General features: G+C 35.5%; 1 protein-coding gene across 1 annotated transcript; it reads right to left on the minus strand.

The window, feature by feature from the left end:
• Positions 1–1,060: 1,060 nt before the first annotated feature.
• LOC311080123 (C-type mannose receptor 2-like) lies at positions 1,061–18,244 on the minus strand. Its single transcript, XM_084109899.1, has 5 exons — positions 18,131–18,244; positions 17,914–17,952; positions 17,456–17,821; positions 2,171–2,518; positions 1,061–2,008 (listed from the first exon to the last, which is right to left on the minus strand). The coding sequence occupies exons 2-5, from the start codon at positions 17,948–17,950 to the stop codon at positions 1,659–1,661; spliced, it is 1,101 nt and encodes a 366-aa protein (XP_083966025.1). The 5' UTR covers positions 17,951–17,952; positions 18,131–18,244; the 3' UTR covers positions 1,061–1,658.
• Positions 18,245–18,525: the final 281 nt, after the last annotated feature.

Here is an 18,525-nt window from a genome sequence, read left to right on the forward strand (position 1 = left end):
CTGTCCGTGGAGGTCGAGTCGTCCTGCACCCCCCGCCGGCTGCTCATTGGCTGCAGCATCTTTTTTGTCTCTTTTTTGAAGTTCTACAAAGATACCGTAAGCGCGAATTTAGATATGCATTGATAAGCGAGTGTGAGTTGCAGCAGCTGAGAGGACAGTGAATGTGCAGCCAGTCGTAAAGAGTGATTGATTGGTCGCGGCACTGTGTGCAAAAAATACTTGGACTAATGTCTGATGTCGGGTTACACAAAGCAAATCATCTACACAATTATTTAGTTAATGACCGACAATTTAGTTGTAATAATCATTTTGGCATAAGGCTTATTAGCGTTAGGCTATAGCCTGAAAGGTCTGATTTACGTACTGTTACAACAGTCATTGTTTTTGTTTTTTGCACAATGACATTTGAGGTCATGATTTTAATGTTGTTGTTTTTTTTGTTTTTTTTTGACAGACTAAAGACTAATGAAATACTGTTGATTTTCGAATAAAAATATGTTTGGTTCAGGTTTGAAAATCATTCAAACCTACAGACTACAGAGAGTTCAGGTGTGGAGACAAGGAGGATTCTGGGAAGTGTAGTGAACAGGACTCAGTTGATTTGAATAAATATGCAGCCCAAATAAAGAGTGCAGCCCAAAGTGCAGTACAATACAATAAAAAAAATCATAAAACCAAACAAAACACAGTAAACAATAACTACATAAAAGACCAAAATGTAGTTCTCTCCTGGGTCAGACTCAAAAGCCAAGATAAAAAAGTACTTCTTCAAAGCTGTTTTAAAAGCACTCAGAGTCGGGGCAGAGCGGAAGGACAGCGGTATTATTCTATAACCTTGATCCGACTATCGAACCGATCGCCTTTCAATTCAGTTGGGACTGTGGAACCTGTAGCAGAAGTTTATCGCCATACAGACATTCAGTTTCCATTTAACACTGAGGATTTTACAGTGTAGAATGTTGAGTTGTTAATAAAAATTAAGTTGAAAGAATGTTTACATTTTTTCAATTGAAATTATATATTTGTGTTTTATAAATGTCACAACACAAAAGTTCTGTTTGTAAATATTTGTATTTGAGCTGGTGTTGTTGAACACACATTACAGGTTGCAAGATACTTTATACTCAACTTTATTTTTCTCTTTAAGAATAAACCATATTTCATTTTATTGAGACACATATAGATGCTCACAATCATATTTTAAACAAGTAATTTGCAAATATATGACTAGTGCAAAACACAGGAGTGAGGAGAAGAAAGAAGCCACACCACCAGAATAACAAGATCCCATGAAATCAACTGACGTGGCTTGTGCTTTGCTTTTATTTATAACAGCCAATATACTTTGAGCCACATCCTCGAATCATGATCTTCTACTTTATATTTAACAGCAAGTATGTTTGACTGAACGGTCACAGATGAAAACTCATGTTGATGTCATGGGGTCTTTAAAACATATAGTGCACATTAGTATTTTAAATACCCAAAGAACATTACATTGATAGTAATAAGACTCATATGATACTTTTAAATGACATACATTAATTTCATTGTACTGATATAAGCACATTACCTGATGATTAAAACAATTCAAAAAGGTTTTTGCCAGTTAAAAAACATTCTCCAGTTATGTAAGAACACAAACATATCCTTCACTCCTAATATCTGCTGCAGATGAAGTTGAGTTTGTCGTGTTCAGGACGGCTGATCCAGCGCTGATCTCCTCCAGACTGAACTGCTCCAGATCTCACTCCAGACACACAGTTCTCCTCTCCTGGAGCCCAGTTATGAAAGCACACGGTCTCTCCGATCAACCAGTACCAGATGCCCAAAATACAGGAGTGACGTAAACCCAACCACACCGCCTCAGTAGACGCACGTTTAACCACATTCATCACCTCCTCTTGCATCTCCTCTGACTGAACCGAGACCAGATCCGTATAATTCTGTCTGCAGTATCTCAGAGCTTCAGGCCACGTCAGAGTCTCGTTGATCAGAATCAGTTTATCTGGACACAAAACAAACCACAAGCAAAAACTAGAGAGAGACTGATCAAAAACAACATGCAGAACAAACACTGGAGGAATCTGTCATGTCAGACATGTAGCGTGAACTTTAAGAGATCTGGAGGTGATGGATGGATTGTGTGTGTTTGTGAGGATCTGCTCACCTTCATGACACACAAAAGGAAATTGGTTGATGCAAGAGAAGTCTAACCATTGTCCCAGAGCGTTTGGTCTGATCACTGTACACTTTTCATTTCCTCCAACATTATTAGGTTCACCAGTATTCCAGTATCTGAATGAGGAGTTCCTGTGATCTGACCACTGCCATGAGTCTCTGAACAGACCGATCCAGATCTGTGATCCTAATAATGAAAGACCACTAATGAAATTCTTAACCTGTTGACTCTCATTCTGGTTCCTCACACTGACCAGATCAATGTGATTCTGTCTGCAGTAACTCTGAGCGCCTCTCCAACTCATTATCTGATTGACAAAGACGAGTCCTGTGTGCGCTTTAAGAAAAAAAAAACAAAAAAATCAGTTTGTTCCTTTTTTCAGAAAATGTTTTTTCTACACAGAAATTGACTCAACATTGAAAGTGTGACATTTATCCACAGTCTGTTCTATATTCACTAGCAAATTACATGAATTACATACAATAATGATGTTATTATATTTTACACAGTTACATTTACTCAAATTGTTATGCTGATAATATAATTTGTAAGGAAAAAATTAATATGGAAGTATTTCTGAGGAAACTTAAACAAACACACACACACACACACACACACACACACACACACACACACACACACACACACACACACACACACACACACACACACACACACACACACACACACACACACACACACACACACACACACACACACACACACACACACACACACACACACACACACACACAGGGCGAGGCCAGAAATGGAAGGGACTTTATATAACAGGATAGGTAAAGCATAGAGTATGAAAACTGCACTCCAAATTGACAAGAAAAAAATATATAATTACGGGTATGAATCCGTTACATTGTTCCTCACTCACTCCTGAAATTGTTATGATTGACAGTTATAACCGTAGCGACGGACGGGACAAAACATTTGTCAAAATAAACCTGTGCATTTAGTGCTGTAGTGTAAATGCAGACTAATAGACCCACAGCAACACAGACCAGAAGAAGAAAACAAGTTTGTGTTTTCTGGGTAATTTTAGCAGCTTTAAAGATTTTTGTAATACATTTTTTTTTCCACATTGTCCTTTAGCAATGTTTAAAAATCAGTTTTATTGTAGAGTTTAGCATTTTAGCACTTCTGGTTCCATCGTCCCGAAGTCAATGGGTTTTTTGAATGGGATTTTGGTTAAATGGCTGAAATAAGGTCTGTGGTGAACGTTTTATTCTACGACATAAAATACATCAATATTACGTCACTCCTGATTTTTTGAAGCTGTTACATGTCTTGTAAAAGGCTGTTGCTAACAAGTGGCTAAATGGGACTACAGAGGCTGTCGGAGATTAAACGTCATCACGCCGAACAGATCGCTTTTACACTCATTATGCTTATAATTGTGCTCTTATAAACTATATTCCAACTCGATGTTCTGGGAACATGATTTTAGATTAAAACTGAAAGAGTTGTCAGAAGCTTTAGTGATGATAGTCTTGAATTTGTGGGACCATTGTGTAGTTCGTTTATAGCCAAACTTTAGCTTTTTACTTCTGGCGACTGCATTTATGCTTCAAAATTCATAAAAGTTGTGTTCATCTGTGATCTTGATGGACAAAACATGCAAATATCATAAACTTTTGTTAATTAAAGAGCTTGTTTTTTAAAGAGCAAACGAGTCCTCTGCTGCCATCTACTGGTTATAGTGGTAATTTCATTGTCATTTTCCTTTTAAAGGTCTTTGTTTTCCACTAGGGGACAGAAATCATCCACTAAACTAAAGCATGGCATATTTTCCATATCTCCATTAATGAAAAAGAGAAATGTAGGCTAGATCTTCTTTAAACTAAATTCAGTCTACAACTATAGAGGTAAAAGATAATAAAGTGTTTAAGACCTTCTTTAAAAAAATAAAAATAAATAATATTGGAGTCCAAACATCCCTAGTGTGCACCATAGACAAAACGGCCCGATTGCGCAGACCTCCATGATTGAAGATAAAACAGTTCAGCATTTTAGCATGAAAGGCTGCTTAATGTAGTGGCATTTTTCAGATATCTGAAAAGGAGGAATAGTGATGATGTGAGTAATAATACTGCTCTGTTTTACTCATTTGAATACAGTGAGTCAATTAATTTACCTTGATTATCATTTTTGTAACAATAGGGGTTTGTGGTAGTTTTGTAATCTGGCTTAAAAACAAATTGACCTAGAATACTTGACAAAGAGAATATCTGCAAACAGTTTATCAGTTTACATAAAGTTTGTGTATTCTTCTTTTTAAGCATTTTTTTTATTTTTTATATATATATAAACATTTGCAAATGTGTCTACAAAACCTCTGGATTTATATATTTTTCTGCACTTAAAGGTACAATATGCAAGATTTTCTACATTTTGCTACATTCCAAACAACAACACCGGTGTAGCTTGATGACGATGTGAAGGAGCGTGGAATGATGGGAGCTGTCGTTTTCAACTCCACCGTGGATGTAAATCAGTCAGATCCCAGACAGCAACACAGTGTCGGCCCAGATCCGGCCCACATCTGGACCGTGTGAAATCCACATGAACCAGATTTGGGCCGGATCTGGGCTGATACTATGTTGCTGTCTGGGATGGGAATCGAAAAATCATGTTCATGATGAGGTAAAGTTCTATTTTTATAAATGTTGCGTTTAATGACATGCTTTTATTTCATTAAAATGAATTAACCGCAAGAAAAGTAAGTTTTATATGGCAAGGGGGGCGTGATCTAGCGAAGTCTGTGACGGGAGAGAGGATCGGGAGACAGGTGCGGCGTAAGTGGGTCAAGTGCAAATGACAAACACCTGTGTCTTGTTTCAGTGATTGGCGTGGAGAGATCGCACATAAGGGACGGGGAAACCTGGTAACACTTTACGGTAAGGGTACATGAATTATCATGAATTCATGTATAAATTCATGCATGAAATATGCATTCATTCATGCATTAATATCTCATGAATCATCAGGAACTAACACAAGTTCAACGTTTTTCATTCATGACTTCATGGATGAACAACACCTTAATTAAAACATTAACTAAGATGAGTACATCATCATGAATTATGATTTATTACGCATGATCATGATGTTTTCTTTGTTCACACAAAAAATTGGTCTTTACCACCCATTGTGGACAAAGCTATGGTTATGGTACATGAATCATCATGAATTCATGCATAAAAAAGTATTAATTCATGCATGCAAGACTACTCTTCGAATTATTAAAGGAATGTACAAAAATCCACATTATCTAATGCATGCATACAGGCTAGAACAGTATATCAATTAATGTGAGAACTTTTTTTCTGAATTATGATCTGAGTTTCCAAGCATGTTCATGTCTTCTTCATAGCCTGCAGGTAAATGGACAGACCCCAAAATTGGCCAATCACAGCACATAACATATGAATTATGTTGGCGTTCAAATACTAGTCATCATTAACTAAGCATTATTTATCAATGACTTCATCATGTGTGTGGCCCCTCAACTAAAGTGGTGACTTGGTGCTTTGAAACACTGATGAACAATGTGTTTTCATTATGATCTGAGTTATCCAGCATGTTCATGTCTTCTTCATAGCCTGCAAAATTGGCCAATCACAGCACATAACATACGAATTCTGTTGGCATTCAAATACAGTAGTCATCATTAACTAAGCATTATTTATCTTTATACTACAGGGCCGTTGAATGCTTGAATCTGATTGGTTGACGAACGTTCTAAGGTGTGCATTATTTTCAGGGAAATGCACAGCTAAAGTAGTTCCAGGCAGGTCTTGACCGCATTACAGTTCCATATCACTTCGCGTAGTTAACTGTAATAACGGAAAATAGGATACAATTCATAACAAGAAAAAACATTTAGCCCCATGCGCTTGATCTGCAATTTTCAATGTCTAGCTTCACAATCAATGGAAACATGCAGTTTAATTTTAATAAATAAAGCCTATATTTCTATCTATAATCAATAGAAAATTAAACTGAATATAGGGTAAATAAATGGATAGTCCTGCAGCACGGATTTTTATTGCAGATAATATAACAAATAAATAATTATTGATAGGCCTTACTTGTTAAAAGGCTTTTTTACAAGCCTTTGCAAACAATGTACTGTGGACACAAATGGACTTTGATCTTAACTTGCAACGTGATCTCATGAGAATACGTGTGTATTTTTACGTAAAGTGTAGTTCTACCATACGTACATTTATTTACGTTTTATATATGGAGGCAGATTAGTCTCAAATATAAATCACGCAAAAAACATGATTCACAAATGCGTAGACAATTTCACATGCATGAAACCTAATTCACGTACACACAAAAAAAATCCACATGCGTGAAAAAAAATATATATTCACAAAAAGCAATTCACATGCGCAAAATAAAATTATATACTCATAAAATACATTTCACAAATGCAAAACATAATTCGTAGATATACAACTGTGCACAAAAACCTTTGAATGTTTAAAATGTACGAGTGTATCCTTGCATTTGAATGTGCAAATCGTCATTCACGTACGAATTGCCTTAGATATGTGTGTGTGTGTTTTTGAGACTTTACTGGCAGCATAACACTCGTAACACAGAGCAGTCGTACTCTTTAGCCAATCAGATTTAAGTTTATCAATCGACCAATCAGTATCACGTGAGGGCGGGCCTACCTGCATGTTACGTCATCAGCTTTCGACCAGTTCATGGCTGAGCAGAGGTAGGTGCAGTTAATCGTTCATTTCTGTGTTTAGAAGTTAGAGATCAGTTGAAGCAATAGTTTATTAACTGCTGTTTAGTCCACATGTGAATATAAACATTTATTTTTAGTATTGATGGATGTTCATGTCCTGTCCACCACACATTCAACTGATGATAATGTATACTGACGTGCACATATAGGAGACATGTTTTGATCTGCATATATTATGTAGTTTTATTGTTTCAGATTTCCAAGACAGATGATGTATGAAGTTGCAGACAACCAGTACTGTGATCTTACCATTTCTACTGTAATTCTTTGAAAACAGTCATGTTGCAAGCCATCCATTTTGACAGTTGTTTCAACAAGTGGTTGAAAGTGATGCATTGTTACTGTATTAATTTGTCTCCTGCGGACTATATGTACACGCTTTAGGAATAAAGCCTTGCTATGCATGCATTATTAAATGTTCTTGTAAGAATTAAAAGATTCAGACATAGTTCAATTTGATGTACACGTTTTATTAATTTGAAAGTTTCCGAATCCTTTGGGAATAAAATATATAAAATGACTTGATCATGATTAATGTTCCTGTTACATATGAAGATAATGAACTGACAGTCTTAAGTGTGAAGCACAATATTCAGTAGAGAGAAATATACGTCTCTTCCAGAGTTGTGAGATCCAGTCAGAGTGTACTTTGTATACTAAGTATATAAATATAAGTGCAATACATCAAGTGAAAAGTTAAAAAATGAATTGTGTTCAGTCCGGTCATCAGTAGACCTCTCTGTTAGGACATACAAGATTTTGTCCTGATATTTAAAGTACTAAAACCCTATAGTACAAGAGCTGCAGACAGAGGATGTGGGAAATTAAGTGATGGTATTTGAATAGAGTTTACTGAGTAATCTTAGTCGCATAATCTTAATTGCCTCTCTATGATAAGTACCTTTGTCTTATCAGCATAAAATCAGATTTGCCTATTTTACTAGGCAAAGTAAAATTAATGCTTCACAATATTGTCCTGTGAGACCTTAAGATGACAATAAAAAACCTTATTTAAAAACCTTGAGATTACAATACAGCATAAGGAAATGCATGTTGAATATATTGGTAACACTCTACAATAAGGTACAATAACTAAGTTAACATTAGTTCATGTATTAAATAACCATGAGCAATACATTTGTTGCTGTGTTTGTTAATCTTTGTTAACGTTAGTTAAAGATACAGCTGTTCATTGTTAGTTTACAGTGCATTTACTAATGTTAACAAGATTTTAATGAAGTATTAGTAAATGTTAACATTAACAAAAAATAATAAAGGCTGTTCACGTGCAGTTCATTATTAGTTCATGTTAACTAATGAAACGTTTTAATAAAGTGTTACCAATTAAGACATAAATACAAAAAAAAGTATAAAAGAGAATAAAGAAACAACATGAATTAAGATGTTCGTGACTGCTATCCAGATGTCACACCAAAGGTGAGTAATCCTGAAAAATGCAGGGAAACAAGTGTTAATAATAATTTAACATCATACACAAATGGCAAAAAACACTGGCTGCTCATTAAAATAGGTCTATTCACTATTTAAAGAACAATCTCGATGGGTATTGACCACAGATGATTGTTTTGCAATCATTAGCGTGATTGTAGCTGTGAGAGCTGTCTGTACCTTCAGCTAAAATACAACAAAACAAGCATCATTCTTCTTCATTTTTGACACGATATGGGTTAAACTATCAGTTAATAGTTCATAAACTATTGCTTCAACTGATCTCAAGCTTCTTTAACTTCAGTTAACACAGAAATGAACGATTAACTTCACTTACCTCTGCTCAGCCATGAACTGGTCGAAAGCTGATGATGTAACATGTAGGTAGGCCCGCCCTCACGTGATACTGATTGGTCGATTGATAAGCTTAAATCTGATTGGCTAAAGAGTACGACTGCTCTGTGTTACGAGTGTTATGCTACCAGGAAAGTCTCAAAAACACACACACACACATTATTTATTTTTTTTACGAACTTTATTATGAGCAATACACAGTACAATAGGTACAGAGAACACTAAATACTATGCAACCTGCTCAGCAAAATGAAATGTACAGTACCGACCAGAGGATAACAACATATTAATTAATATATAGAAGGGGAAAATTAAAAATTATGCAGATCCTTCAGGAGATGAAATGTTTTGGTAGCCTTCATATTTTGCATGTTTTCTAATGTTTTGTAATATGATTTAAAGTCCAGATGAAATGCCTTAAAACAAGGTTGTGAATTAGACCATTTACATTTGTGAATATGGTATTTTCCAAGGATAATAAACAGTTGAATAACAAAAATTAATTTTTTGGACAAACCACATAAATCAAAATATAACATGACATCAAAAATATTGATTCTGATGTTTACATTCAATTTTGTGATTATATATTCTTCCAAATCAGACCAAAATTTTTTTGTGTACATACAGTGATAAAATAAATGAAAAATAGTCTCCTTATTTGATTGGCAAAAAACACAAGACTCTTCTATGTTTATTTTAAATCTTCTTAACGTATCTTTAACAGGATAAATTTGATGTAAAATTTTAAATGAAACTTCTTTTATTTTGTTATTAATACAGTATTTATAAATAGTAGTATTTGCCTTTTTCCAATTTAAATCACCCATGGTTGAATACCAAAAAAACTTTGCAGCAGGAGGAACCGAGCACGAAATTTGATTTCTAATATATTTATTGGTGTATTCTTTTTTTGTAATGTCTGTATCTCCGATAAAAATTCTATTAAATTCAACACTAATATCTGTGAATGATATGTGTTTTAGAATTTGAAGCGAACCTGTAGGGATTGCATCAAATACAACTGCGTATTCTTTTGGTGTCACTGGAAAGTTAAAATTTTGAAGAAATTCTGAATATGACATGAGCAAACCATCTTTGTTCAGTAACTGTCCTACCAACAGAATTCCTCTATCAACCCATGGCCGACAAAACAGAGACTTCTTTTTATAAAGGATTTCCTTGTTATTCCAAATAAAGTATCTATGTGGACTAAAGTTGTGTTTATAGATCAATATCCAAGATAGAAGGGCTTGTTTGTGGAAGTCAGCTAATTTCAAGGGAATTTTATCAATAGAAAAATTACATTTCAGTAGAAAATTTATGCCACCAAGAGTATTAACCAAATATGATGGAAAAGCGTTCCAGATGCTGTCAGGGCTTTTCAAGAATTCTATAATCCATTTAATTTTAAAAGTATTATTTATAGTATGAAAATCCAACACTTCCAGACCACCTTGGTCTCTACATCCTGTGATAACATCTTTTTTGAGATAATGGGTTTTTTTCCTCCAAATATAATCATACAGTATTTTATCCAATTCTTTAATTGTATTTTTTGGGATATCCAGCGATAAGGCAACATATACAGAGCGTGATATACCTTCTGCCTTTGATATTAAGACCCTGCCAAATAGAGACAAGTCTCTCATTAACCATGAATTTAGTTTAGATTGTATTTTTTTAACAATTGGATCAAAATGTAACTTATGACGTTCCTCTTTATTTTTACAAATTACAATTCCAAGATATGTCACTTTTTCATTAATTGGTATTCCGTCAAGACTGGCCAGATTGCAATTTTTCAGGGGGAACAACACTGATTTATTAATGTTCATTACCAATCCTGATACATTACTAAATGTTTTGATACTATTTACTGCAGTCCCAATTTGGTTCCGGTCACTTAAAAAGATGGCTGTGTCATCTGCAAGTTGGCAAATTTTAAACTTTTTACCAACAGCATTAATTCCTAAAAAGGGAGACATTTTTATGTGTGTGGCCATTGTCTGAGCAACTAAGAGAAACAAAAATGGAGACACCGGGCAGCCTTGTCTAATACCACGTGATATACTAAATCTTTCTGATGTGCCTGTTTTCAGTTTAACAGAACTAGAACACCCATTATATAAGGTTTGAATTGCCTTGTGAAAATAGTTACCAAAACCAAAAAAGGAAATAGATTTTAATATAAAGTTATGCTCGATGGTGTCAAAAGCTTTATAAAAATCAATAAATAGTATGAAGCTATCATTCGGAAGGAGGTCACTGTAATCTATCATGTCTAAAATTAAACGTATATTATTGCTTATGTGTCTTTTGGGCATAAAGCCAGATTGTTCTTCATCTATAATTTGGTTCAGGCTATGTTTAAGTCTTTTGGCGAAAATTAAAGCAAATAACTTTGCATCATTGTTGAGTAAACTAATGGGTCTCCAGTTTTCAATGTGTAATTTATTCTTATTTGGTTTGGGAATTAAAGTAATCACGCCCTGTTTCATAGTCGGAGGAAGTTCACCTTTTTCAATGGCTTCTTCAAACACAGATAGCAGGAAAGGAGAAAGTTTGTCATTAAATACTTTATAAAATTCTCCTGTTAGGCCATCATTCCCGGGTGTTTTATTGTCTTTTAAAAGTTTAACACATTCCACCAGTTCAGGTAAGGAAATTCTTCCATCACAAATCTCTCTAAATTCTTCATTTATTTTCTTAGAATTTGTGGAGATGTTATTTAAAAAAGAATCTATGCCAGAACCTGTGGAAGCGGATGAGTATAAGTCCTGATAAAAGCTAGCAACATGTTTTGAAATTACCTTATGATTATTGGTAATACTTCCATTGACTGACAAATTACTTGTATTGTATTATATTCCGCATTTCTCCTTTCTAATCCAAAAAAGTACTTTGTATTTTTCTCTCCTTTTTCAATCCATTTACATCTAGATCTAACAAAGGCGCCTTTAGTTTTTTCTATGTATATGTCGTCTAGTTTACTTTGTAATAAAATCAGATTTTCTTTCTCATGTTCATTAAGATTACCGCTGGATTTTATTTGTAAATTTAATATTGCTTTAATGACTTGTGATTCATTTTCTCTTTTTTGCTTTGCTAAATACTTCCCTTTTTTAATAGCCATCTTGCGAATTTCAAATTTTGTTAGTTCCCAATTTTGTCCATAGTTACCCGAATTACAAGCTTGTTTCCAAAATTTTTCAATGATCCTACTAATTTCTAGTTTAAAATCTAAATTGTTTAGTAATGAATTGTTAAGTTTCCAGTAACTGGAAGTATTATTCTGAGAAAAACAATTGCTCAAGTAAATTTTAATAAGTATAAGTTTATGGTCAGTTAATACAGCTGGTTCTATCATCACATCTTTGATCTTATCTTCAAGGTCATTAGAGATGAGCCAAAAATCTATGCGTGACTGCAAAGACAGACTTCTATTGCTCCAAGTATACATTCGCTGAGCTTTGTTCCTTTCACGCCAAACATCCATAAGTCCTAGACGCAAACATGTATTTTTAAGTTCACAATTTATGTTTGCAGGTTTTGGAGGCCATCTATCCAAGTTATCATCAAATACTGTATTAAAATCACCTCCCCATAAAACCTTAGCTTCTGAAAATTTCAAATTAAGTTGACAAATTCTTGCCTCCACATTTTTAAAGAGAGTTCGATTTCTAATTTTGTCATTGGTGGCATAAATATTAACCATTATGAATTGTTTCTGCTCCAACTCACATACTAAAATAATTAATCTTCCTGAAACGTCTTTTTCACTATGTAGAATTTGACCCTTAAAGTTTCCTTTTAAAATAACCACGCCTGCTGATCGATTATCTCCATTCGAAAACCATATTTCACTCCCCCATTGGTTCTTCCAAAAAGATTCATCTGCTGCACATGCATGAGTTTCTTGAATAAAATAAAAGTCTGCATTTTTAGCTCTGCAGTACAAAAAAAAAGCTTTCCTTCTACGTAAGTCTCTTAAACCTCTGGCATTGACAGAACAAACATAAAGAGACATAAAATAATAAGAAAAAAATACAAAAATAGCCTACTAGTTTAACTTTAGTTTAACTTTAGTGTTTTCTATAGGCAACAGTCTTCTTGCATAACTAAATGGAACTTTTGCATAAACCATATCCTCTTTTCACATTTGGGTTAAATAAACCTAACACACTTTGGAATTATTTATCAAACTCTAAAGTCCCCGTAAAACATTCCTTTATCACGATAAAAGGATAAAGCTGAAAAACTTTATAAACAAAATGTAAACATTTTCAGAACTAACTACCTGTTATACATCTAGGTTGGACGTATTTCTCTGCCATCGACGAACGCTCTCGCCCCGCTGAAATAAGCGGCTTTGCCTTCTTTTCTGGCTTGGTCCACCGCGGGCCACAGTCGACTCCTTGCTTCCTTGTCTGCGGCTGTGAGATCCTCCTTGAAGCGTAAGCCTTGAGTCTGCAAAAAGGGACTCTGCCTGGCGTGTTTCCAAATGAGATCCCTTGCCGTTCTTGAAGTAAATCTGATGATGATCGGCCGTGGATTCCCCCGCTGATCCTCCCCGGCTCTGAGTCGGCCGAGTCGGTGTGCGATGTCCACCGCCGCCGTCACTTCGTTTCTCTGCTCCTCTGGGACCACGGCTCTGCAGACCTCCTTCACTCTCTCTTTCACCTTTTCCGAGGAGTTTTCAGCCACCCCATGAAGTCGCAGGCACCACCTGCGGCTGTATCGTTCCTGGTCGTTCATCCGCTGGTCCAGTTCTGCAGCTTTTTTTTTCATTTCCATATTTTCTTTTTTCAGACTTTCGTTTTCTTTTTTCAGACCCATAACATCAGAATGAATTGAGTTTAAACTTTCACAAATGCTCTCAATTTCTTTGGAGTTGTTCTTTATCATTATTTCCAGGTGGTCTGCTCGGTTGTTGATTTTTTCTGAAAGAATCTGTATAATGTTGTTCTGGACTTCCATTAAGCTTGGCTCTGAAGCTGCGGCTGGTTCAACATTCTTTGTTTTTTTTGGTGCAGGGGTCTTACTTGGTGTACTAGGAGAAGATTCACATCTTCCTCCAACTTTACAGGCGTATGAATGAGTGTCCTCATGTTTTCGCTTTTCTTTAGCGTGGTCCACTTCCATCCCTTCCAGCGCGGACATCTGCTTTTTGATCGACATTTTGCTAGCAGACCTTTTGCAAGCTAACTTTTCAGAATTGTTCGACGACAGCAATAAAGTTCTGTTTTGTATGTTCAAATCGTCTTTCTCGGTTCTCGTAACAAATCCATAAATTATTCACTTTATAATTGGGGGGGAAAAATATGCACTACATACACAAATTTTGCAAGAAAACATGTTGCAGTACCTCCACTCAAGAAAAGCGCCTTATCACTACGCCATCTTGGCCGCCCCTCTCCACACACACACACATATCTAAGGCGATTCGTACGTGAATGACGATTTGCACATTTAAATGCAAGGATACACTCGTACATTTTAAACATTAAAAGGTTTTTGTGCACAGTTGTATATCTACGAATTGTGTTTTGCATTTGTGAAATGTATTTTATGATTATATAATTTTATTTTGCGCATGTGAATTGCTTTTTGTGAATATATATTTTTTTCACACACGTGGATTTTTTTTGTGTGTACGTGAATTAGGTTTCATGCATGTGAAATTGTCTACACATTTGTGAATCATGTTTTTTGCGTGAATTATATTTGAGACTAATCTGCTTCCATATTTATACACACAGAAATGTATAATACTGACAGTGGACAGCACAAAAACGTAATTTATTTACTTATAAACAACTTCTTTATGATATGAAATATATAAATAGTAAATAGTTTAACGTACGTTTTTTAGCTATAAAATCATAATAATGTTATGTAACTTTATTGCTTTATTCTGAAACCAAACGGTATAAACCAATTAAATCAACAGCTGGAAAGAGCTGAGAAGGAATTCAGTACATAGCCTACACCATGAACTTTATTTTAAGTGCCTGTATATCTGAAAACTCTTTACAAAACCATAAAGCTGTTTTACAATTTCATGATATGGAGGAGTCACATCAGTAGCATACATTAAAAGGTGACTCTTTACCCAAAAAGAGATCAAGCTGTTTGTGAAACATTTTTTTTAAACAGCTTTATGGTTTTTAACTGGTTTATACCGTTTATGAATAAAGCAGTAAAGTTAAGATCAAAGTCCATTTGTGTCCACTACATTTTTTGCAAAGGCTTGAACTTTCATGTTCATATTCATGTCATTTCACAGTTATGCCACATTGTTCATCAGTGTTTTAAAGCACCAAGTCACCACTTTAGTTGAGGGGCCACACACATGATGAAGTCATTGATAAATAAAGCTTAGTTAATGATGACTAGTATTTGAACGCCAACATAATTCATATGTTATGTGCTGTGATTGGCCAATTTTGGGCTCTGTCCATTTACCTGCAGGCTATGAAGAAGACATGAACATGCTTGGAAACTCAGATCATAATTCAGAAAAAAAGTTCTCACATTAATTGATATACTGTTCTAGCCTGTATGCATGCATTAGATAATGTGGATTTTTGTACATTCCTTTAATAATTCGAAGAGCAGTCTTGCATGCATGAATTAATACTTTTTTATGCATGAATTCATGATGATTCATGTACCATAACCATAGCTTTGTCCACAATGGGTGGTAAAGACCAATTTTTTGTGTGAACAAAGAAAACATCATGATCATGCGTAATAAATCATAATTCATGATGATGTACTCATCTTAGTTAATGTTTTAATTAAGGTGTTGTTCATCCATGAAGTCATGAATGAAAAACGTTGAACTTGTGTTAGTTCCTGATGATTCATGAGATATTAATGCATGAATGAATGCATATTTCATGCATGAGTTTATACATGAATTCATGATAATTCATGTACCCTTACCATAAAGTGTTACCGGAAACCTCATTCATGGAGAGAGACACGCGGAGATCGGTGGGCTGAGAGCGCGAGTGCGGGATGCGCGAGGACACGATCGCTGTTACATTGGACTTTTGGACTTTGCTGCTACAGCGCTGTGTGCGTGACTTTTTGTTGTTGTTTTTCTTTCATTTATAAATAAATACGCCCACAGCTCCGCAAGCCGACCCTGTCCTCTTCCTTCCTTGAATTATAATTTTGTTTCAGTTTAATTAACTTGGTTATCATAGATGTTATTGTATTTGTCGCATTCATTCTTGTGATAACGCTGCACAGTTTAACATGTTCTAAACAATTGTTGTAAAAGTACATTTGAACATACCCACATCATTTGCCAAAATACTGATTAATCTTTATGTATAACACATGCTATATGTAACGAAGTTCAGATGTTATGGGAAGAAGGAGGTGGGAACCGGCGAACATTCATGACACATTTTAATGATAAAAATAAAACAAATACAAAACGAAAGTAAAAGATAAAACAATAAAACAAAACACAACACAAGTTCAGGCCTGTCCTCTCTCGCTCTTCACTGTCGTCGCTCTTCCTTTATGCTTCCGCTCCTCGGTGAGAGATACGAGACCGGTGCGTTGCTCATCAGTAATCTCGCCACCGGCCTCGCGCCGCTCTCTCCCGGCCCTCGGCCTCGTCCTGCTCGCCACACTATATTTATTTAAATGGCCATAAACACCAGATGTGATAAACAGTGTCAATAAACTAAACTACAACTACAACTTCCGCATTTGTCCAGGACTCCACGCAGTACGAGCGGGAACCGAGGGTAACGCGGATATGACGGCATTGACTGGCGACTCCCAGCTCACCCCTGCTCTAACGCCCCGTTTCCTTGGTTAAAATCACAATTTTCTCACGATTTAAAAATAGTTGGAAACATTTGGGATATTGTAAGTAATCAACTTAACAAAATATATAACACTGGCCTTGAGATTTTGGGATATTTTAATGCAAACATCTTACATATTGTACCTTTAAGATATGCAAATGAAAAACTAGCCTACCTGAAAAAAATATATTCTTTGTTTAATTTTTGATAAATCATTGCATATGCACCTGCTGCGCAGACGTCACACATCATCAGCGCGTTCTGTAAGGCTTTGCAGAAACACACAGTCACTGAGCGCCACAAACACACAGCAGTCGTCTTTTACAGTTCCTCCTGAACCAGAACAACGAGCTCATGCTGCGTTCACACCATGAGTAACCGTAATTATGAGATGATAACCTGGAGCTGTTCACGTCCTCAGACTCGGATTGATGTGTTTCTATGTCAACACTATCAACGCCGAAATGAATCTACAGCAGTCAGGTGGTACAACTAGAGCTCCGTATGCTGTTTACGCTCATTATTATTGTAATGTTATGTGCTTTGAAATCATGAAATTGTCCATTTCTCATCATAGCACACTCATCTCTGCCTTCAGGTTGTCCAGTAGCCCAGTAAAATATCAAGTACTCTCAGTTCTTTTTTAGTTACTGGAACTCTTGTATAACTGAACTATTCTAACTAAGCTTTTGGCAATACAACATCCTATTTCATTTTACTTTTTTTTTTTTTTTTTGAGGCAATTGGTTTGCATGCTTTTAAGTAAGACTAACTAACTAGATTTTACAGTACAGTTTATGGTGTATCTTTTATAAATGAATGTTTATTGTGATTGTATGGAGCTGCACTTACTGTTAGATGAACTGCAGATGAAAGTCAGGATGGTACTACATGGATAATCATACCATTTTTCATTTGAAATGTAAGCACATCTCTCATCTCCTCCATCATGTGGTCCAGGTCCCCAGTTCAGATAGAGCGCAGGTTCACCTGAAGACCACTGCCATTTATCAACACTCGTCTTCTGCAGCCCAATCCAGACATTCACAACACCTCCATCATTCACACTCTTGTTCAGCTCGTTCATGTCGTTCATGTTGTCAACGGTGGCCAGATCTGTGTAATTCTCTCTGCAGAATCTCTGAGCTTCAGTCCAGGTCTTGTTCACGTTTATAAAGTGATACTGACGCTGAACACATTCAGATACGGAGCAGAGAGCTGTGAAAGAGAGTGTTTGATTTAATGCTTTTCATAACAGGGTCAAACCTGATGAAACTATAAACCATAAATAATACAACAAACACACTCACCAATGAGAAGAAGAATCAAATATAGAGTTTGGTCCATTTCTGAGGAAGAAACACATAGAAAAACTCAGAAATCAAACATTCCCTGATTATTTTTGGAGTAAAATATGACAATTTCATTTAGTATCTGAACAGCAGCATGAATTCACTGAACATAATCATTCAGACAATATTAACATCTGAAAGTGTAATTGTGTTTGAAGAATGAACATGTTCTTACTTTAGAGGTCGTGTGTTTCTGTCCTGAGTCTGATGTTTCTGTCTGCAGATTTACACTACGCTATTATTATATCTGCTCTCATCCCTCATTCAGCTCATCACATCATTTGTGTATTGTTCTGAAAACCCCTATTTCATATTTTACTTCCTTGTGTATTTGTCCACCCTCGTCTTTCCCTTTATTTGCATATTGACTTCTGTGTCAGTCAGTATTAGTCTATAATTTGGACCTTATGGAATCAAACAATTATTTGAACATTCTAAACTAATATTTGAACATTCACAACTAAACAGCAGCTTTAATGATATTGCAGGACTGCATAACTCGTGTTTCATCCCTGATCATCTTAAAGCGTCGTCCATCCACACTTGCCATCTTTGCACTTCACCATTTGT

This window comes from Abramis brama (genome assembly GCF_963993115.1).
Source record: "Abramis brama genome assembly, chromosome: 3".
NCBI lineage: Eukaryota > Metazoa > Chordata > Actinopteri > Cypriniformes > Leuciscidae > Abramis > Abramis brama.

Coding starts and splice junctions, on each gene's coding strand:
- LOC311080123 (XM_084109899.1), bottom strand. CDS start 17,950: ATGGACCAAACTCTATATTTGATTCTTCTTCTCATTG. Junction 17,822..17,913: donor TTTGATTCTTCTTCTCATTG/GTGAGTGTGTTT, acceptor TCTCTTTCACAG/CTCTCTGCTCCGTATCTGAA. Junction 2,519..17,455: donor CATCTGCAGTTCATCTAACA/GTAAGTGCAGCT, acceptor TTTTTCTTAAAG/CGCACACAGGACTCGTCTTT.